The sequence below is a fragment of the Sus scrofa genome, chromosome 6 (genome assembly GCF_000003025.6).
Source record: "Sus scrofa isolate TJ Tabasco breed Duroc chromosome 6, Sscrofa11.1, whole genome shotgun sequence".
In the NCBI taxonomy this organism is placed as follows: Eukaryota; Metazoa; Chordata; class Mammalia; order Artiodactyla; family Suidae; genus Sus; species Sus scrofa.
Genome location: NC_010448.4, coordinates 109,185,277 through 109,208,090, shown reverse-complemented (window position 1 = coordinate 109,208,090; position 22,814 = coordinate 109,185,277). Strand labels below are relative to the sequence as shown.

Below are 22,814 nucleotides of genomic sequence, written 5' to 3'. Positions count from 1 at the left end.
TATAGGTTATTTTTGGAGTTGGACTATTTTGACGTGTTAGAGCCATTAGAATTTTTTTTTTTTTGCTATAAAATTGTGTTTTTACTATTTTCTGCTCCTAACACTTTCAAAATGATTTTTTAATGGAAGTGAGTTGTAAATGCATACAAGATTTTATAAAATTGTGTCTATGGGGAGATCAGGCATGTGTTAGTCCCCTCCTCACCCCTGCCACTACTTCGTATAAAGTAATCAAAGTTTTATAAAGGAAAAGAGTTGAAAATGTCTTTGCATTTTTGAACTTATCTTCAAGCTCTTGCTTATTTGAGTAAACCCTAAGTAGATAGACTAGCTAGGTTTTTTTTTTTTTTTTTTTTTTTACAGCTGCACCTGTGCACCTGTGGCATATGGGAGTTCCCAGGCTAGGGGTCGAATTAAAGCTGCTGCTGCTGGCCTAGGCGACAGCAATACCAGATCTGATCTGTGTTTGCGACCTAAACTGCAGCTTGTGGCAACACCAGATCCTTAACCCACTGAGTAAGGCCAGGGATTGAACCTGCATCCTTGTGGACACTGTGTCAGATTCTCAACCTGCTGAGCCACAGTGGGAACTCCTAGATGTTCAGCTAGTTTTGAAGGATGTGGTATTAAATTGCTTTGAAAAGAAGAAAATGAATTGCTTTAAGAATGTTTTATGAAGTTCCTGTTGTGGCTCAGTGGTAATGAACCCGACTAGTATCCATGAGAATGTGGGTTCAAACCCTGGCCTCGCTCGGTGTGTTAAGGATCCAGTATTGCCATGAGCTGTGGTGTAGGTCAAAGACGAGGCTCGGATCCAGTGTTGCTGTGTTTGTGGTGTGGGCTGGCACCTGTAGCTCTGATTCGACCCCTGGCCTGGGAACCTCCATATGCTGTAGGTGCCACTGAAGAAAAAAACAAAAAAGCCAAACTTTTTTCCTGTAAACCCAATGTGGTGAGAACCCAAGGTAATATAATTATACAACTTCCGGTATGTTATAAAGATATTTACTTCAGAATTTCTTTGATTCATTCTTAAAAAGCAGGAAAAGGATATTAAATGAAAATTTCTTTTGTGTATTATGTCAGCAAAGTATACTTTTAGTCCTTATTTACTGCACTTGTCTAATGAAAAATAGAAAAACATCTGTGACAAAATGTCCTTTTAATTTGATAAGTTTTTTGTTTTATCTTCAATAAATTATTCTTATTATAAAGAAATGCCTTTATATTGTAGGGAATTGAGAAAACACAGCTATCAAAAGACATTTAGGAGTTCCCGTTGTGGCTCAGTGGTTAACGAATCTGATAGCATCCATGAGGACAGGACGCAGGTTCAATCCCTGGCCTCACTCAGTGGGTTAAGGATTCTGCATTGCTGTGGCGTAGGCTGGCAGCTTCAGCTCCGATTTGACCCCTAGCCAGGGAACCTCCATATGCCTTGGGTGTGGCCCTTGAAAAAAAAAAAAAAAGATGTATATAGCCATTCATAATTTCACTGCAAAGAGTAACCTATCATCCTGATGTACTACCCACTTTTTCTCTGTGAACATGTGAAACATATATAGAGATCGTTATGTTGGAACCACCTGACCTAATGATACATTGGAATTCAGTAGTTTTAGAAATTCTTTTAGAAAGCCTTTTAATTTTTAGTAATTTTATTGGAATACTGTTGACTTACAAATTGTGGTAATTTCAGGCGTACAGCAAAGTCAATTATATATATCCATTCCTTTTCAGATTCTTTTCCCATATAGGTTATTACACATTATTGAGTAAAATTCCCTGTGCTATGCAGTAGGTCTTTGTTGTGCATTTTATATACAGAAGCGAGTATATGTCAGTCCCACCCCCCTAATTTATTCCCCCTCAGTGTTTCCCCTTTGGTAGCTGTAAGTTTGGTTTCGAAATCTTTGAATCTGTTTGTTTTGTAAGTTTTATTGTATCATTTTTATTAGGTTCCACATATTAGTGATTTCATATTTGTCTTCCTCTGTCTGACTTCACTTAGGATAATTTCTAGGTCCATCCGTATTGCTGCAAATGGCATTATTTCATGCTTTTTTATGGCTGAGTAATATCTATTGTATATATGTACCACATCTTCTTTATCCAGTTCTCTGTTGATGGACATTTTCACTGCTTCCATGTCTGGCTGTTGTAAATAGTTCTGCAGTATACATTGGGTGCATGTGTCTTTTCAAATCATGGTCTTCTTGAGATACATGCCCAGGAGTGGGATTGCTGGATCATATAGTAGTTCGATATTTAGTTTTTTAAGGAACCTCCATACTGTTTTCCACAGTGGCTGCACCACTTTACATTCCCACTAACAGTGTAGGAGGCTTCCCTTTTCTCCACACCTTCTTTAGCGTTTATTGTTTATAGACTTTTTGATGATGGATATTCTGACTGATGTGAGGTGATATCTTGTAGTTTTGATATGCATTTCTCCATTAATTAGTGATATTGAACATCTTTTCAAGTGTTTTTTGGCCATTTGTCTGTCTTTGGAGAAATGTCTGTTTAGATCTTTTTACAACCTTTTTAATGTTTTCATAGTACTCAGTTATGTGACCAAACCTTTATTGATGGCTATTATTTAACTTTTTTTTGTTTTATAAATAGGGCTACAATGAATATAAGTATTGTTAAACTTTTAAAATGATTAATCAAATGTTATGTTATTTTAATAAATGTATGCACAAATAATGAATGCCAAGATGATCAGTAAAAACACTGATTAACAAGCTGTATGAAGAAAGGACATGATGGTCACTGTTATGCACTGAAAATGTGAAAATCAGTCTCTGGGTAAGAGTTTGAGATTGGCTTTCCTGAGAGTTTATTGGAGCCCTTTCAAGAGGACATGAGTGAGTGCTGGGAACAGGGCTGGTTATCTGATAGGGCCCATGGCCAGCAGGGGTTTGTGGGGGAGCAGCCTGCTCTTCTGCTCTGCTTCCACTCTCCCTGAGAACTGGATCCAAGCTGTGTCTGTGACCTACGCTGCAGCTTTCGGCAATGCTGGATCCTTAACCCATTGAGTGAGGCCAGGGATCAAGCCCACGTCCTTATGGATATTAGTCAGGTTCATTACCACTGAGCCATGATAGGAACTCATAGTTTTTTGAGCATTTTTAAGACAGTTTTATTTTTCTAGATTTTATTGGCGTATAGGTGACTTACAGAGTTAGTTTAGGTGTACAGCAAAGTGAAATATATATATACTTATGATTATATGTAATTTTATAAAATGATTAATATCAATTATATTTATATTATAAATGTATTTATAATATAAAATTTATACTTTATATTTAATATGCACATTTAATTTATTTTTATAACATTATAAATATATATATATATTTCAGATTTTTTCCGCATATAGGCTATCACAGAGTATTGAATAGATTTCCCTCAGCTATATAGTAGGTCCTTGTTACCAATGGATTTTGTATATAGTAGTGTGTGTATATCGAGTCGCAACCTCCCAGTCCATCCCTCTCTGCAACATTTTCACCTTGGTAACCATTAGTTTCTGTTTTGTAAATAAGTTCTTTATCATTTTTTATTAATCCACATATTAGTGATCTTGTATTTGTCTATGTCTGAGTTACTTCACTTAGTATGATAATCTTTAGGTCCATCCATGTTGCTGCAATGGCATTATTTCTTTTTTTTTTTTAATGGCTGAGTAATATTTCATTGTATATATGTACCACATCTTTATCCAGTCCTTTGTTGAATGACATTTAGGTTTTTTCCATGTCTTGGCTATTGTAAATAATGCTGCAGTGCTCATTGGGGTGCATGCATTTTTTTAAAAATTTTTTCTGGGTATATGCCCAAGAGTGGGGTTGCTGGATCATATAGTAGTTCTATATTTAGTTTTTTAAGGAACCTCCACACTGCTCACCACAATGGATGCACCAACCTGGATGGTGACATGGATGCTGGTGACATTTCCACCAGCAGTCTAGGAGGGTTCCGTTTTCTCCACATCCTCTCCAGCATTTATTGTTAGTAGACTTTTTAATGATGGCCATTCTGACTGGTGTGACATGAATAATAATGTCATTTGCAGCAACATGCAATATCATAACATGCATTATCATAAATAATGATAACCTGAGTGTGTGAATATTTTGAAATTATTTGATCTTGTTAAATTGTTGCCTCTCCCTCTGTAACATGTACAAGATTGTATGCATATAACGATATGTATAATATTAGCAGTTTATTGGAGTGCACATTTTCTGTTCATCCCAGCAGTTGCTGTGTTTCATTTTTTAATTTTTACTAATTAGGTAGGAAAACAATAGCATAGCATTTGATTTATTTGCATTTGACTGATAGTATGAAAGAAATTTGTATTTTTTCTGGGAATTGCTTTTCATAACATTTTGATATACATGCTTTCAATTTGGTTGTAATCCTCTATAATTGGCTGGAGACTTGGTAAGAAAATGAGGGTTTAGAAGTTCCCATCGTGGCTTAGTGGAAAACCAGCCCAGTTAGTATCCCTGAGGATGTGGGTTTGATCCCTGGCCTTACTCATTGGGTTAAGGATCCACTGTTGGCGTGGTGTAGGTCACAGACACAGCTTGGATCCCCTGTGGCTGTGGCTGTGGCATAGACTGGCAGCTGCAGCTCTGATTCAACCCCCTATCCCAGGAACCTCCATATGCCACAGGTGTGGCCCTAAAAAGACCCCCCCCCCAAAAAAAAATTTTGTTAAGTATGAGTATTCCAGGATCCCTGTGTATAATATATTTTCTCACAGGCTTTTTTTTTTTTTTTTTTTTTTAATGGCTGCACTCACAGCATGTGGAAGGAAGTTCCTGGGCCAGGGATTGACCAAGCTGCATATGTGAACTATGCTGCAACTGGCAATGCCGGATCCTTTAACCTACTGTGCTGGGCTGGGGTTTGAACCCTAGCCTCCACAGTGACCTGAGTTGTTACAGTTGTATTCTTTTTTTTTTTTTTTTTTTCTTTTTTGGCTGCCCCACAGCATATGGAGCTCCTGGACCAGGGATTAGATCCAAGCTGTAGTGTTTTTTTTTGGTCTTTTTGCCTTTTCTTTTTTTTTTGTTTGTTTGTTTTTTGTTTTTTACTGAATTTATTTCAAGATGAACTTAAAAATATGGAACGCCTCATGAATTTGCGTGTCATCCTTGCACAGGGGCCATGCTAATCTTCTCTGTATCATTCCAATTTTAGTATATGTGCTGCCGAAGCGAGCACTCTTTTTGCCTTTTCTAGGGCTGCTCCCAAGGCATATGGAGGTTCCCAGGCTAGGGGTCGAATCGGAGCTGTAGCTGCTGGCCTACGCCACAGCCACAGCAACGCAGGATCCGAGCCGCGTCTGCAACCTACACCACAGCTCATGGCAACACTGGATCCGTAACCCACTGAGCAAGGCCAGGGATCGAACCCTCAACCTCATGGTTTCTAGTTGGATTCATTAACCACTGCGCCATGATGGGAACTCCCCAAGCTGTAGTTTTGATCTAAGCTGCAGCTGCAGCATCGCTGGATTCTTAACCCACTGTGCCAGCCTGGGGATCGAACCTGTGTCCCAAGCCTCCAAAAAATGCTGCCAATCCTGTTGCACCACAGCAGGAACTCCTGCAGTTGTATTCTTAACCCGCTGTGCCATAGCAGACACTCCCTCACAGGTTTTAAAAGTGTTAATTTACATCTTGTCTTAGGGTATTTCTATACGAACTGCTGAATTGCCGTTTTTTTGGGTTTTTTTGGGGGTTTTTTTTTGGCCACATCTCTGGTCCATGGAAGTTCCTAGGCCAGGGATAGAATCCAAGCCACATCTAGGACCTATACCGCAGCTGTAGCAATACTAGATCCTTAACCCACTGGGCCAGGCCAGGGATTGAACCTGCACTTCTGCAGTGACCCAAGCTGCTTCAGAGACAGTGCCAGATCCTTAATCCACTGGGCCACAGTGAAAATGTCTGAATTGCTGTATTTTAAGACTTTGTCTAGTTATTGTACTAATAATTATTTACAAAATACTTTTTTGATAGAATGCTTTCATAGATACAATCTGAAAACAGATTATGAAATCAATTATGATCTGTTTCGCAAATGAGGAAACTGAGGTTTCGAGAGAGTAAGAAACTTGCCCAAATATCTAGTGCACTTCAGTAATAACACAAGGGGCATGGAATCTCCAGGTCAAGTTTTGGCCCTTTACCTGATTAATTAGTTCTTGTGTCTGTATTATTAGCTGCAAAATGAAGATTTTTTTCCCTTTTATCAGATAATATCCAAAAGCTAATTATGTTCGTAGATAATAGCAATGTTATTATTTTTTACGTTACTCAATTAATTTATTACACTTATAGTTGTACAATGATACAGCATTTCCATCCCAAACCCTCAGCATCCCCCCAACCCCCAACCTCTCTCCTTTGGAAACCATAAGTTTTTCAAAGTCTGTAAGTCAGTATCTGTTCTGTAAAGAAGTTCATTGTATCCTCTTTTCAGATTCCACATGTAAGTGATAGCATCTGTTGTTGGTGTTTCATTGTCTGACTGACTTGACTTAGCATGATAATTTCCAGGTCCATCCGTGTTGCTGCAAATGCTGTTATTTCTTTCTCTTTAATGGCTGAGTAATAGTCCATTGTGTGTATGTACCACATCTTCTTGATCCACTCCTCTGTTGATGGACATTTAGGTTGTTTCCATGTCTTGGCTATTGCAAATAGTGCTGCAGTGAACACTGGAGTACATGTGTTTTTTTGAGTCCTGGTTTTCTCTGGATAGATGCCCAGGAGAGGGATTGCTGGATCAAATGGTAGTTATATGTTTAGTTTTCTGAGGAATCTCCATATTGTGTTCCACAGTGGTTATACCAGTTTACATTCCTACCAACAGTGTAATAGGGTTCCCTTTTCTCCACCCCCTCTCCAGCACTTATTGTTTGTAGACTTTTTTGATGATGGCCCATTCTAGCTGGTGTAAGGTGGTGTCTTATAGTGGTTTTGATATGCATGTCTCTAATGATGAGTGATGTTGAACATCTTTTCATGTGTTTTTCGGCCATCTGTATGTCTTCTTTGGAGAATTGTCTGTTTAGATCTTCTGCCCATTTTTTGATGGGGTTGTTTGTTTTTTTGGTATGGAGCTGCAGAAGGTGTTTAGAAATTTTGGAGATTAATTAATCCCCTAATTATGTTCTTAGATAATAGCAATGTTATTATTTTTTAAATCTAGAACATGAATACAGAAGCAGAACAACAGCTTCTTCATCATGCGAGAAATGGCAACGCTGAAGAAGTAAGACACTTGTTAGAAACCATAGAAAAGAATGAAGTAATTGCTGACATTAACTGCAAAGGTAAGCTTTGAATTGATTTCTTAGCTTTTTCTGGTGAGTATGTACTGCTTTATCATTTATTTAGCACTAAGCTTGCTTGCAGCACATTTCCATTTAAGGCAAGCCTTGCTCTGTGTGTATGGCCTTGGCTTCCTCAGTGACCCCTTTTCTTGTGCTCTGTAAATGTTTGTAGCTGAAGTAAAACTCTTCAGGAATCAGACTTGGGTCTTTCAGTTTGTCTTAAATAAAGGAGGCACTCCTGGGCTGGCTCAGGAGTCTCACTGGGGCCCTTGTTGGCTCAGTGGTACCCTGAGCCTCTCTGGCCCGTGGCCTAGGCTTGCTGGTTCAGCTCAGCCCCACTTCTGTGGGTGTGGCCGTGGAGGGGGAGACACGTGAGAGCTTAGGGCAGCTCTGGGTGGCCAGAATTCGGCCTTCCCTCTGCCCACACAATTGGGTTTACTTTGAGGTAGCCACCGTGCAGGTTGGTGCCAGGACAGATGGCCTGCCAGGGGTCTTTTCCTGGTGTCCCCTATGCCACTGTGTGTTCTCAGTGTTCCCCCGACTTCTCTCGCTCTCTGGGCTTAGGGTCAGGAGCCATAGGTCCTGTTATGTCTCTCCCTCTCCCATAGCCCTCTGGCCCTCGTGGGTACTTTGTTCTGCCGGTCACATCCTCCTTCTGTCCTAGAATAGCAAACCTCATGGCCCCACCTTCAGTGGGAAAAGAGCATTACCTTAGCAGTAGAAGAGAAACCGTGACCCACCTTGTCTGGAATATATAGTCTGAATTGATTCTTGGAGTGCTAAAGGAATTCTAAAAGTCCTTCAACAGAAACCTGTTTCTTAATCTTTACTTGGGATTCAGTTCTGAATGCGAGAAAGGCTCCTGATTTGATCATCATCAGTGACCCTTTCTGCCCAACCCTGCCTGCGTTCCCGGTTGCCTCAGACTAGTGAGTGAAGAGTCACCTACTTAGAAACGTAAAACTGAGAGACAGATGTAAATGCTTTTTCAAAATTTCACCCTCATTATACCCTCATTTGTCTTAAGGGCACTTAGAAGGGCTTATGTAGAACAGCCTATCAGGAGATGTGGCTTGACCCATAGGAAGTGAGTGGAGGCTGCTTAGTGTTTCCCCGTGGGAATCCTTGCGCCTGGCATTTCTTTCTCAATTGTTTTCTATCTCATTTGCTTTTCCAAACCCTGAGAACTTGAGAAGATGGCAAAGTGTATTATAATTCTGCAGGAATTAAAGCCCAACAGTCAACATAGAGATGTTCCTGGAAGGAATGTTCTGATGTCAAGTTGAAGGGAGGGAGGTGCTGACACGCTGTTGAAGGGTAAGGTTGGCACTTCTAGGCTGGAGCACAAAGGACGAGCTAACTGGGTCGTTGTGCATGTAGCTGTTGCCATGTTAAAGTGTGTGTTTTTGGTCTTCTCTGTTGCTAATGGTGAGACATTCTTGCAAGTGAAATAAATACCAGTATGTTTATTAGTATATTGTTAGTGATGTTCCAAGAAATAAGTTTTGTTTTGGTTTGTTTTTTAGGGCCAGACGTATGGCATATGGAAGTTTCCAGGCTAGGGGTCAAATCAGAGCTGGATCTCCCGGCCTACACCACAGCCACAGCAACGCAGGATCTGAGCCACAACTGCAACCTACACCACAGCTCAGGACAGTGCTGGATCCCAGTCCCACTGAGCAAGGCCAGGGATCGAACCCGCATCCTCATGAATACTAGTGGGATTTGTTTCTGCTGTGCCACAATGGGAACTCACAAGAAATAAGTTTTGAAAGCAAAATAAGAACTTCTATCGTCAGCAGCATCAACACATGATTCTGTATAATCCTGCCCTGTCACTTTGCTGGCAGATCCAAAGAGGAAGTTACTTGTGTATTACCCTGCTGGGACTTCCCTGTGCTTTATTTTTTTTTTTTTAATTTTATTTATTTTTTTTGTCTTCTTGCTATTTCTTGGGCCGCTCCTGCGGCATATGGAGGTTCCCAGGCTAGGGGTCGAATCGGAGCTGTAGCCACCGGCCTACACCAGAGCCACAGCAACGCAGGATCCAAGCCGCATCTGCAACCTATACCACAGCTCACGGCAACGCCGGATCGTTAGCCCACTGAGCAAGGGCAGGGACCGAACCCACAACCGCATGGTTCCTAGTCGGATTCGTTAACCACTGCGCCACGACGGGAACTCCCCCCTGTGCTTTAATAGTCAGTTTTGGTACAATTTTCTTTGTTGTCTTTTCTTTTTTTTCCTTCTTTTTTTTTTTTTTTTTTCCTTTTTAGGGCTGCACTCGAAGCACGTGGAGGTTCCCAGGCTGGGGGTTGAATGGGAGTTGTAGCCGCTGGCCTGTGCCAGAGCCATAGCAACATTGGATCTGAGCTGCATCTGCGACCCACACCGCAGCTCATGGCAATGCCAGATCCTTAACCCACTGAGCGAGGCCAAGGATCAAACTCGCAACCTCATGGTTCCTAGTTGGATTCATTTCCGCTGTGCCATGATGGGAACGCCACAGTTTTCTATAAATATTTCTAAATTTGCTGCTTCTTACTGATCAAAAATTTTTGGATTATCCATAATAAGTAGTAGAGTATAAAGGATATTTGGAGTGTTTTAAGAATAATTTAGGTTTTTGGAAGTTTGACTTCTGAGGACCCCATTTGTAAACCGCTGCTGTGAGGAGACCCACAGAAGCTGCCTTAGTAACCCAGAGGAGACCATTTTAGGTGAGATGGGAGTAGAGGCTGTGGGAGTGGTGAAAAGTAGGTATAATTAACATTTAGGAGGTAGGATTGATGGGACGATTATGGGGATGGAAAGAAGAAAGCAGGCAGGAGTGGCACTTCTGACTGGAGAAGTGTGGTGAATAATGGGGCGGTCTGTTGTGAAAACGGTGTGGAAGGGGAACCTGATTTGTGTGTTAGTGTGTGTGTGTGAGACAGCAGGTGAGTTTGGCTTTGTGCTTCCTAGGCATAAGGTGTGGAGATGTCTAGTAGAGAGTTGGAAATGTGGCTTTTGAATTGAACAACATGTAAATAATTAAAGCAGTGAGAAAGGGCCAGGCTGTATCATTTTGGGCATACCAGTAATGAAGGGCTAATCAGACAAAGTGGAGTCTGCACAGAACTCTGGGAACTAGTGCCAGAGCAGTGGGAGACGCCCCCCACCACCCACCCCCGAACAGGGTGCAGGGCTGTGGAAGCTCATGGGCCAATGATGTAATGCACCTGAGATGGTGGTGGGACTTGCCACAGAAAGAGAGGCTATGTTGCCAGGTGAGGGGGCAGCCATGGGGCAGATGGAAGATGGGAGCAGAGAAGGCATTTGAGGGAGGTGTAGCTGTGGTTTAGTGACAAAAGCCTCAAAGGAGGGATTGTGAAGTGAAGTCATTGACCAATGACTGTATTGGGGTTTTGTGGTTTTTTTTTTGTTTGTTTTGTCTTTCTAGGGTCGCATGTTCGGCATGTGGAAGTTGCCAGGCTAAGGGTTGAATCGGAGCTGCAACTGCTGGTCTACACCACAGCCATAGCAACACCAGATAGAGCCATGTCTGTAACCTGCGCTGCAGCTCACAGTGACACCTGAGCCTTAACCCATTGAGCGAGGCCAGGGATTGACCCTGAATCCTCATGGATACTAGTTGGGTTCCTTAACCCACTGAGCCACAATGAGAACTCCCACATTGGGTTTGATGGGGAGACTCACATGGCTTCTGTGCTGGGAGGACCAGTCGGGGTGTGGGAACTGGCAGGCACCACCTGATAAAGGTGAGTTGTTTTCATAAGGAAGAGCTAGGTTTCAGTTAAGGACAGAGGATAAAAAGAAATGTTGCATGAAACAAACTGTGGCTCTAGGATTTATTTCCTGTGGACTTGGGGTTTCAGAGGGCACCCATTTGAGAGGGACCAGTGGGGGAGTTGGGTAAATGGCAGGCCATCACAGGGTCACTAGTGGCAGTCCCTCTGGCAGCTGTTAGAGGTCTGTCCAGGGTTTGCTGAGGCTGGTGAGCTTTCTGTTGGCCCCAAACCTGCAATCCAGGAGCTGAGCGTGGTCGTTAAAACTCCAGCTCTGCCTGAGGCATGGTGGACAGCGGGCTTCTGGGCTTTAGTAGACCCTCCGGACCGGTGAGCCTTGGGGCTCTGGCAAGCTGTGTTCTCTCAAGGCTGATTTGGAATTTTGGTAATCCAGCTCTAAGCTGTAGGGCTGGTTTGTTTGTTTGTTTGTTTCCTGTATTGAATCATATGGTTCATTTTCACCCCGCTCGGTTGTTTTATCCTCTCCTTAGCTAGGATCTGACGTTTCATTGCCTTTACTTTTGGTTCTTGTTATTTAGTTGGACTCTACCACCCTGATAACCCTTATCAGTTACCTGAGATTTTATCTAAAGTCAAGACTGCACTTTCAGACACTGCCTGTAGCACTAATAGCTTTCCAAACGCTGCAGGGAAGATTCATTACAAGTTCCCCCTTCATCCACCCTCCTGATACTGGACAGGTTTTCAAAGAGCTGCTTCCCCCTCTCCCTTCCATTACGGATCATCATAGGATAGTGAATATAGTTCCCTGGGCTATCCAGTAGGACCTTACTGTTGATCCATTATGTATACAGTAATTTGCATTGGCTAACCCCAAACTCCCAATCCGTCCTTCCTCTTCCCCCTCGGCAACCATAAGTCTGTTCTCTTTGTGAGTCCATTTCTATTTCCTAAAGATAAATTCATTTGTGACATATTTTAGATTCCATAAGCAAGTGATAATCATGGTATTAATAATCATGGTTGTTCTCTTTCTTACTTCACTTAGTATGATAATCTCTAGGTCTATCCATGTTGCTGCCGATGTCATTTCATTCTTTTTTATGGCTGGTAGCATTCCATTGTGTGTGTGTATCTTCTCTGTTCATCTGTTGATGTACATTTAGGTTGTTTCCATGTCTTGGCTATTGTAAACACTGCTGCTTTGAACGTTGGGGTGCATGTATCTTTTCAAATTCATTTTGTTGGGATATATGCGCAGGAATGGGATTGCTTTATTTTTAGTAATGTGGCAGCTTTGTTTTTAGTTTTTTGAGGGACCTCCATACTGTTTTTCATAGCGGTCGCACCAATTTGCATTGCCACCAACAGTGTAAGAGTTCCCTTTTCTCCACACCAGAGAGAGGTGCTTTTTATGAACTGCTGTGCCAAGAGAACCACATCTTTGCCTGATGGTGGCACAGAGGTTAGATATTTGACACCTTAGAGCTATAGGCTATTAGAAATCACCTAGTTTGAATGTAACCCCCATGGTGTCTCCTTCCAACCTCTTAAAAAGGATGATGGGTGAGGAAGGTGGCATCAGATTCTGGGTCCTGTGAGTTCTAACCCATCACACAGGGAGCACGCCCTCCTCTGTCATGTCTCCTGCCTCTTAACTCATCAGCAGCAGAGTGAGAAGGGGAGCCACTGGCCAATGTACTGGAGCAGAGTATTAGGGAGAACTTAATTTTATTATGAATTTGCCTTAATAACATCTGAAAATACCTCTTTCCATTTTTTTAGGAAGAAGTAAATCTAATTTGGGCTGGACACCTCTTCATCTGGCGTGCTATTTTGGACATAGACAAGTGGTCCAGGATCTGTTAAAGGTGTATTTATGGCTTTAATTATTAAATGAATGAAGCAAATATTGCTATTATAGAAATTATAAAAGTCTTAGAAAAGCCATCTGGGCTGTAATGGCCTATTTAAAGAAATTGCTTGCCATTTCATTGTTCTTTGCTAAGTACATAAATTAGGTTAGCTTGATTAATTAAAAGTCTGTTTTTTCAGTCACTTGATTTTTACTTATTAACTTTTTAAAGTTGCAAAAATGGATATATGAATTAATGAAGCTACTATGTTGTTTTTTGAACATAGTTAAAAGAATAGCCAAAGCACATCCTTTGTTTTTTTTTTTTTTTTTTTTTTTTTGTCTTTTTTTGTCTTTTGTTGTTGTTGTTGTTGCTATTTCTTGGGCCGCTTCCTCGGCATATGGAGGTTCCCAGGCTAGGGGTTGAATCGGAGCTGTAGCCACCGGCCTACGCCAGAGCCACAGCAACGCGGGATCCGAGCCGTGTCTGCAACCTACACCACAGCTCACGGCAACGCCGGATCGTTAACCCACTGAGCAAGGGCAGGGACCGAACCCGCGAACTCATGGTTCCTAGTCGGATTCGTTAACCACTGCGCCACGACGGGAACTCCCAAAGCACATCCTTTGTAATTAAAAAATGTCAGACTCTCTTAATGAGTACTATATAATTTAAGAACTCATATTTCTCTATTCTGAAATAATTTTTTGCATAGTGATAGTTCTGAAGTTGCATTGCATCCTAAAATTAATCTGTTTTCGGCCCCAAACCTGAAAATCAGGAGCCAAGGGCAGTCATTAAACCTCCAGCTCCTTTATTATTTCAATAAATGTTCATATCTTTTTTTTTTTTTGCTTAAACTTAATAAATTGGTGAAGAAAATATGCTATTTTATTCAGAAATGGTTCTCCCTTTTTATGAGTGTTTCTCAAGTAGAGTGAAGGGTGTATGGATTTTTAAAGAAAAGTAGCTTTTTATTTTCTACCTATCAGGTAGATTTTTGACCTTTCAGAAAGTTTACTATTTTACTATGAACTGAATTTATATTTAGTAGGGACAACCAGTCAATATTAACAATTTTTTTACATTAAAAAGTACTTAATATATTTTTAGGGAATTATTCTCACCTTTATATGTTTCTTGAAATGTGGAAGATGTTAAAAGCTTTCCTGTTTACTAGGCTGGTGCAGAAGTAAATGTATTAAATGACCTGGGAGACACACCGCTTCATCGGGCTGCCTTTACGGGACGAAAGGTGAAAAGCATTCTATGTTCAATGTTTGCAAGTGAAATATTTGGAAGAACAGTCATGCATATTTTCTCTTTTAGGAATAGCAACTGGGAAAAGCCACAAAAAAGGTATAAACTAGCATTTTGTGTCAAAAGGCCACACACTCTTAGTGATGGACAGTGAGGTCAGGTATGAAGGTCATGGAGACTTGTCCCCTTGTGTCCCTGATGGGAACTTGTTCAGTCTCTGCTTGTATACTCTAGGGATGGAAAATTACCATCTCTCTCTTTTTTAAAAACAAAAACAAAACCAAAACAGCTTTATTGGGAAATGACTTACATTGTATGAAACTCGCCTGCAGTATGTGTCCATTTCAGTGATTTCTTTTTTGTACTTTTACACAGTTGTGCAATCATCACTACAATCCAGTTTTAGAACATTTCCATTCCCCTATAAAGTCTCCTTATGCCTGTTTGCATTTATTTCCTCCTTCTAGCCAAGCCTCAGGCTACCACTGATTTGCTTTCTGTCTATAGATACTTTTGTTTTCTAGAATCTATTATAAATGGAATCATATAGTTGTGTCTAACTTGTTTAATTTAGCATAATATTAAGCTTCATCCATGCTGTAGCATGTATCAATAATTTGTTCCCTTTCATGGCTGAGTAATATCCATTACATGGATATATCACATTTTGAATTTATTCACTGCTCATTGGAAAGATTCTCTTCCCATGGTTTGCCTTGACATTTTGGTTGGAAATCATTTGACCATAAATGTAAGTGTTTATTTCTGGACTTTTTATCCTCTTTCTTTCATTTATATTCTTTTCTTATACCAATATTACACCATCTTTATTACGTTAGGTTTATAATTAACTTTTGATATTGAGTAATGAAAATTTATTTTAGCTATTATCAGTAAAAAATTTGTTTCTATATTCATTTGAGGATTATTCGGTCAATTTCTGTAAAAACATCTGTTGGAATTTTGATAGAGATTATATTGTCTTAAATCCATAGATCAGTTTGGGAAGAAATGCTACTTTAACAATATTGTCGTCTAATCCATGAACATCAAATACCATTCCATTTATTTAGATCATTAATTTCTCTCAACAATGTATTGAAGTTTTCAATGTACACATCTTGTACTGTTTTGGTTAAATTTATTTCTATGCATTGTATCCTTTTTGGTGCTATTTTGAATGGCATTTTTCTCAATTTCTTTTTCAATTTCTTACTACTGCTATATAGAAAGACAGCTAGTTTTTATTTTGCTCTAGTATCCTGTGTACTTGCTGAACTTGTTTTTAGTTCTAGTAGGTTTTTGTAGATTTCATAGGGTTTTCTATATACCAGATCCTATCATCTGTGAAAGACAAGTGTGCTGCTTCCTTTCTAATCTGAATCCTTTTTCCCCTCTGTTTTACCACCTAGATTCTAGTACAGTGCTGCATAAATAAAATGAGCAGGAATCTTTGCCTTGTTTTTTGGTCTTTGGGGAATAGCATCTAATCTTGAATCAGTGAGTATGATGTCAGTTCTAAGTTTCTCTTAGATGCCTATTATTAGGTCGAGGAAGCTTTCTTCTATTTTGGGTTTATTTAGAGGTTTTGTGTGTATGTGTGTGTCTTTTAGGGCCGCACCCGAGGCATATGAAGGTTCCCAGGCTAGGGGTTGAACTGGAGCTGTAGCTGCCAGCCTACACCACAGCCACAGCAATGTCAGATCTGAGCCGTGTCTGTGACCTACACCACAGCTCAGGGCAACACCGGATCCTTAACCCACTGAGCAAGGTCAGGGATCGAACCTGCATCTTCATGGATACTAGTTGGGTGTGTTAACCACTGAGCCACAGTGGGAAATCCTAAAGGTTTTTTTTTGTTTCGATTTTTTTTTTTTAAATCATGAATGAGTATCAAATTTTTTCCCTCTTTTTTGAGATGACTATGTGATTTTTATTCATTAATCTATTGATAATTAATATGGTATATTAATTTGGAGATATTAAGCCAACCTTGCATTCCTGTATAAATCCCACTTGGTATGGGGATTCTGTTGCTGGATTCTGTGAGCTGATAGTTTGTTAAGAATTTTTTGGGTCTGTATTCATTAGAGATACTGCTCTGTAGTTTTCTTGAGATATGTTTGTCTGGCTTTGGTAACTGGCCTTGTAGAATGAGTTGGGAAATGTTTCCTTCTCTGTTTTCTGAAATAGCTTATGAAGGATTGGTGTTATTTCTTTTGTAAAGATTTGATAGAATTTACCAGTGAAACCATCTGTGCTTGGACTTTCTGTGTGGGAAGATCTGAAATTATTAATCAATTTACTTATTTAATATAGATTTGTTCAGATTTTTTATTTATTCCTGAGTCAGTTTGGGTTACTTTATCTTTCTAGGTATTTTTCTGTATCTGTAGGGTTGGTTATCCTGGTTTCATTTTTGATTTTGGTAATTTTTATATTCTCTTTTTGTTTTAAATTTAGCTAAAGATTTGTTAACTTTGTTGATCTTTTCAAAGAACCAATATTTCATGGACTTTAAAATTTTTTTTCTGTTTATTTCATTGATTTCTGCTTTAATATTTCTCTTTTCATTTAATTTTCTGTTTTTTGTTTCTTAAAGGGAAGACTTAGATTGATTTGAGTTCTTTGTTTTTTTCTCTTTCTTTCTTTCTTTTTTTTTTTTTTTTCTTTTTCTTTTTAGGGCCATAGGTGCAGCATATGGAAGTTCCCAGGCTAGGGGTCGACTCAGAGCTGCAGCTGCTGGCCTGCACGAAAGCCACAGCAGTGCCACATCTGTGACCTACACCATAGCTCACGGCAACGCCAGACCCTAACCCACAGAGCAAGGCCAGGGAGTGAACCTGCATCCTCATGTATACTAGTCAGGTTCGTTACCATTGAGCCACGATGGGAACTCCCGAGTTCTTTGTTCTTTTCTTTTTAACTTTTATTTGCATTTATTTTTGTGAAATATATTCCTGGGCCATAAGTTTTTGTTTCTTCAGTTTCTTCTGGTATATCTTTTTCTTCTGTGCAGCCTCTTCTTCTGGCTTAGGAACAATCTGTTCTTTTTCAGTAAGGATCATCTCAGTGTGGCAGGGAGAACTCATGTAAGGGTTAATTTGACCATGAGCTCTGTAAGTCCTGTGCTGCATCTTGGGGGATTGTTCACCTGGATGTGCTCAATGACCAGAGGCTCTACATCTAAGCCCTTAAGTTCAGTATCACACTCTGCATTTTTAAGCATGTGCATTAAAAATTCACTCTTTTTGGGCCACTGACCCTGTGTTTGGCCAGGACACACCTACCCACTCCACCATTGTAATGACAGAAGGGCACACATTGCTTCTGTAGAGTGACATCCTTCAGATACTTGGTGGCTTTTCGAATATGCATAGCCTTAGTGGCCTGGGCAGTTTCACGAGTGTTCTTAAGGCAAACACGAAGATTTGAACCTCTTGATTTGCATGATTTTGTGGGGTTTTCTGGGTCAAGTGAACAGTGAACCATTTTTAGAGGTTACCTCAGGCTGCTTACCGGAAAAGTGTTCTTTTCTATAGCTTTTATTTTTTTTTAATTTTTTTATTTTTTTTGCTATTTCTTGGGCCGCTTCCACGGCATATGGAGGTTTCCAGGCTAGGGGTCTAATCAGAGCTGTAGCCGCCAGCCTACACCAGAGCCACAGCAACGTGGGATCTGAGCCGCGTCTGCAACCTACACCACAGCTCACGGCAACGCCGGATCGTTAACCCACTGAGCAAGGGCAGGGACCAAACCCGCAACCTCATGATTCCTAGTCGGATTCGTTAACCACTGCGCCACGACGGGAACTCCTCTATAGCTTTTAAAACTACAAATTTTCCTCTTGGCTGCATACAATAAAATTTGACATTTGTGTTTTTGTTTTCATTCATTTTTAAGATATTTTCTAATTTTCTTGTTATTTCTTCTTTGACCCATAGGTTATACTGAAGTATGTTATTTACCAAATATTTGGAGATTACCCAAACTTTTTCCTGTTGTTCATGACTAATTTTATTTCCCTTATGATACACTAAGGTGCTCTGAATTATTTTTTGAAGAATGTATTTTAAATTCTCTTAAAATTTATTAGGAATTATTTTACAGTATAGCATTTGATTGATCCTGGAGAATATTCCTTGGATCCTTGGGAAAAAAAAAATTCTCCTTTGGGGTGGAGTATTTTATAAATGGCAGGTTAAGTTAATTATAGGGCTGTTCAAGTCTCTTAGCATTGACCTGATTTTCTATTTGTTTTATCAAATACTGAGAGTGAGGTATTGGTATCTCCAACTATGATTCTTGAATTGTGTATTTTTCATTTGGTCAGGTTTTGCTTCATAAATTTTGTGGCTCCATTAAGAGGTGTATATCTGTTACACTGTGATGATGTGGATTATATGGGATATACCTTCCTGACGTATTGACCTTTTTCATCATTATGAAATGTCTTTCTTTGCCTTGGGTAATCTTTCTTATCATAAAGTTTATTTTGTTTTATGTTAATGTAGCCAATCTGTTCCTCTTACAGTTACTGGTTATATTATGTTTTTCCCCCTCCTTTTACTTTCAGCGTCTTTGTGTCTTTGGATCTAATGTGCGTCTGTTGTTGACAGCATGTAATTCAATTGTATGTTTTTATCTAGTCTGAAAATTTCTCCCTTTTTGATTTAGTATTTAGTCTATCCACATTTAATTATTAATAATCTTGGATTTATATCTTCTATTTTATATTCACTTTCTATATGACTCAGGATTTTTGTTGCTTTGTTCCTCCTTTCCTGCCGTCTCTTGTGTTATACAAATGTTCTTCAGTGTGCCATTTTATCGCTCTGGGTATTAAACTTTTTTGGACATGTTTATAACATCAGCTTTATACTACCTGCTAAATTCAACATATGGGCCCACTGAAAGTTAGTTTCTATTATAGGCTTTTTTATGACTGTGGGTCATACTTTTCCTCTTTCTTTGCATGTTTCACAGGCTTTTATTAGAAACTGGACATTCTAATTTTTGCTTCACAAACACAATGTTATTGGGTGTATATGGTTTTAGAACTGTTGTATGTTCTTAGTGGTTTGATTTCTTTACCAATCCAATCATGTATTGGTAAATCCTGTAACCTTGTAGTGGTTCTTGCCTTAAAGTCTGCTTTGTCTGATTCTAGGATAGCTACACCAGCAATATTTTCGTAAATAATCCATGGCGTATCTATCAACTACTGCATGTTCTTATGTGTTTGTTTCATGAACAGTTAGAATTTTTTACCTTGCCTTTTTAGTTATAGTACTGTCTGTTTACATTAAATATAATTACTTCAAAAAAAAAAGGACATTCTTGATAATGTATTTTAGCAACTCTGAATTCTCTTGTTTTTCCCTGGAGGTTATTATTTTTTTATTAACTTGTCTGGCCTTCATCTGTGAAATCTGGGATATGTCTGGGCTGCTGATATCTCTGCTCTTTTTTTAAAAAATTGTTTTAATGTTTTAACATGGTTCCTGTTATGGACTGGATGTGGTGCCCACCCCCGCTAAGGTGCACATTCAAATTGCGGTATAATGGTATTAGGAGATGGGGCCTTTGGGATGTGATTAGGTGAGAGCCTTTGTGGATGGCATTAGTTCCCTTATAAAAGAGACCTCCAGTGGCTGTGGCTGTGACGTAGGCCGGTGCCTACAGCTCTGATTGGACCCCTAGCCTGGGAACTTCCACATGCTGTGGGTGTGGCCCTAAAAAAAAAGACCCCCCCCCCAAAAAAAAAGAGACCTCCAAGAGAGTTCCCTGGTGGCCTAGTGTTTAAGGATCTGGTGTTGTTACTGCTGTGGCATGGGTTTGATACCTGGCCCAGGAACTTCCATATGCCATGGGCAAGGCCAAAAAAAAAGAATGGACTAAAAATATTTTTTAGAAGTTCCTGTTGTGGCTCAGCACCTTAAGAACCTGACTAGTATCCATGAGGACATGAGTTTGATCCCTGGCCTTGCTCAGTGGATTAAGGATCTGGCATTGCCTTGAGCTGTGGTGTAGATCACAGATGTGGCTTGGATCTAGCATTGCTGTGACGGCAGTATAGGCTGGTAGCTGCAGCTCCAGTTGGACCCCCTTGCCTGGGAATTTCCATATTCCTCACCTATGGCCCTAAAAAGAAAAACATTTTTTTTTTTTAATTTAAAATGGAGACCCCTGAGAACTCTCATTCCCTTTCTGCCATGTGAGGACAAAGTGAGAAGACAGTACTGTGAACCAGGAAGCAAGGTCTAGCACACCAGATCTGCTTGTGCCTTGATCTTGGACTTCCCAACCTCCAGAACTGTGAGAAATCATGTTTAAGCTACCCAATGTATAGTGTTTTTGATAAAACACCCCAAAGAGACTAGGTTTCTTGGAGTTCACCCCTGCATCCAGATAGCTTAGTGATTAGCCAGTGTCTGGGTAGAGATGTGATGGATAACTTAATCCTATAAAGCTCTACCCTCTGCGAATGGATCTGTGTGTAGGTTGGAAAACACTGTCAGAGTCGGCCATTTCTTGCTTGCGCCTCTGCTTTTACTTTCTGTGGGGCCTTCTCTTGTTTCCTCTGCACAGCTAACCAGGAATGTGTGGGCAGCTTACCAGGTCCTTTGGTTCTCTCATTTCCAAGCTGTTTTGCCATTTACCCTATGTGTTAAATGTAATAATGGCCTTCCAGAGATGTTCTCATCCTAATCTCTAAAACCTGTGAATATGTTCGGTTACATGGCAAGGGGAAATGAAAGTTGCTGATGGAATTGAGGTTGCTCATCAGCGGATCTTGAGATAGGAAAATTATTCTAGATTATCTAGTGGTCTCAGGATAACCATAGAGGTCCTTCAAAGTGCGAGAGGGAGGCAGAAAATGAGTCAGAATGAGAGGTGTGCCTAGGAGAGAATGGTCAGAAAGATGCAATATTTCTGGCTTGGACAGGAGAGGAAGGGGACTGAGGACCAAGGAATGTGGGCAGCCTCACGAAGATGGAAAAAGCCGGGAAATGAGTTCTCTTCTAGAGCTTCGCAAAGGAAGGCAGCCCAGCCAACACTTTACTTCTAGCCCAGTGAGACCTTTTTTGGACTTCTGAAATACAGAATGGTCAGATCATAAATGTGTGTGTTTAAGCTGCCAATAGAAATGCTAGTACATCCGAGTCACAGCATGGAAAAAAAAAAAAAAGCTAATACATTCCAATTGGAAAAGCACCCTTGTGCTTTAGGGTTGTTATTTTTATGTTTGTTTCCTACTGAATTTGCTACTTTTACTGATAGTGCCTCTTGGCCTTTTGCTCCAAACCAAGACACTTCCATCTGGCAAAGCTACTGGTTTTCACTGTCAGCCCTGGCCTGGTCAGACTTCCTGGAGGGGCAGAGGTAGGGTGGGGAAATGATAGCCTGTGGCTAGAAGGCTAAAAGACTCCTGGTGTTCTTACCCAAAGTTCTTGTTCTTTTGAGTATGGCTCTCAATTTGTTGTCTTTAGTTGAGATTCAACAGAATGAAACGCATAGTTTTGTAATTTTGTGCAATTTTATACTCCTCTTTCAGGATGACAGTTCACTGTTCTCTTTATGCCACTGTAACCAAAAGTTGCTTCACCCTTTTTTCCTGGTAATTCTTTTGATTATTTAAATGATCTGATAAATTTACTGTGACATAGGACATATTTCTTGTTCCTTCTGATTATTAACCTTAGTCCAGCATACTCCCTGGAGGTTATTTTATAATCCCGTCATTGGAAGATTGATGTACATTTATCACAGGTTAAAGAAGAATGAGTTTATTATTCTCATTCACACTTTACTAATCTTCATATACATTCTTAACCCAGCAAGTGTGTGTTAAGCATGTTTGAATTAGTACATTTCACACGATTTGGTCTTTTTTCATATGTTGATACTTATGATCCAGATAGGGAGTCTTACTAAGGCCAAGAAAAAGTATCTGTTATACTAAAAAAAATAAAGGTAGTGGGTTAATTGCTATGCTTGACTCTGAGTGGGGTGGAGGGAGGGTCAAAAATTGAGGTGCAAATAGTTTAATTCTCCTGACCTGTATGTAAACTGCTTGCTATTTTCCTTTATTTCCCTACTCTTCTGTGTACCCAAGAAAGTTCTTGGCTATCTATTTCCACATGGACCAAGTCTACCCATTTTTTTTTTTCTTTTTTTTAAGGGCTCTACCCGCAGCATATGGACGTTCCCAGGCTAGCGGTCCAATTGGAGCTGCAGCTGCCGGCCTACACCACAGCCACAGCAACGCCAGATCTGAGCCGAGTCTGCCACCTACACCACAACTCAAGGCAACACCGGACCCTCATCCCACTGAGCAAGGCAAGAGATCAAACTCTCATCCTCATGGATACTGATCAGGTTCGTTACTGTTAAGCCATGACGGGAACTCCAGGTCTATCCATTCTCGAAAGTGCAGCTCAAATGCTGTCGTCATAAATTCTTTCCTGACTTCCTGCTATCATTTTCCAAATTTCCACAGAATATTACAGTACCTTTCACCGTTAACCTTGTATCAAAATTACTTTTGTAAGTGTCCTAACTTTACCACTAGACTGT

At 40.1% G+C, this 22,814-nt stretch overlaps 1 protein-coding gene and 1 pseudogene across 5 annotated transcripts in view; one reads left to right on the top strand and one right to left on the bottom strand.

The window, feature by feature from the left end:
* The window catches only part of OSBPL1A (oxysterol binding protein like 1A), a 244,221-nt gene that overhangs the window by 33,860 nt on the left and 187,547 nt on the right, over positions 1–22,814 (top strand). For all 5 annotated transcript variants that reach the window (XM_013999263.2, XM_021096189.1, XM_005665323.3 and 2 more), the window contains exons 2-4: positions 7,246–7,369; positions 12,904–12,989; positions 14,155–14,229. In XM_013999263.2, coding sequence (XP_013854717.2) covers positions 7,249–7,369; positions 12,904–12,989; positions 14,155–14,229 — 282 coding nt within the window. In that variant the 5' untranslated portion in view covers positions 7,246–7,248. The remainder of the gene's footprint in view (positions 1–7,245; positions 7,370–12,903; positions 12,990–14,154; positions 14,230–22,814) is intronic.
* Positions 17,170–17,893, bottom strand: LOC110261183 (annotated as a pseudogene).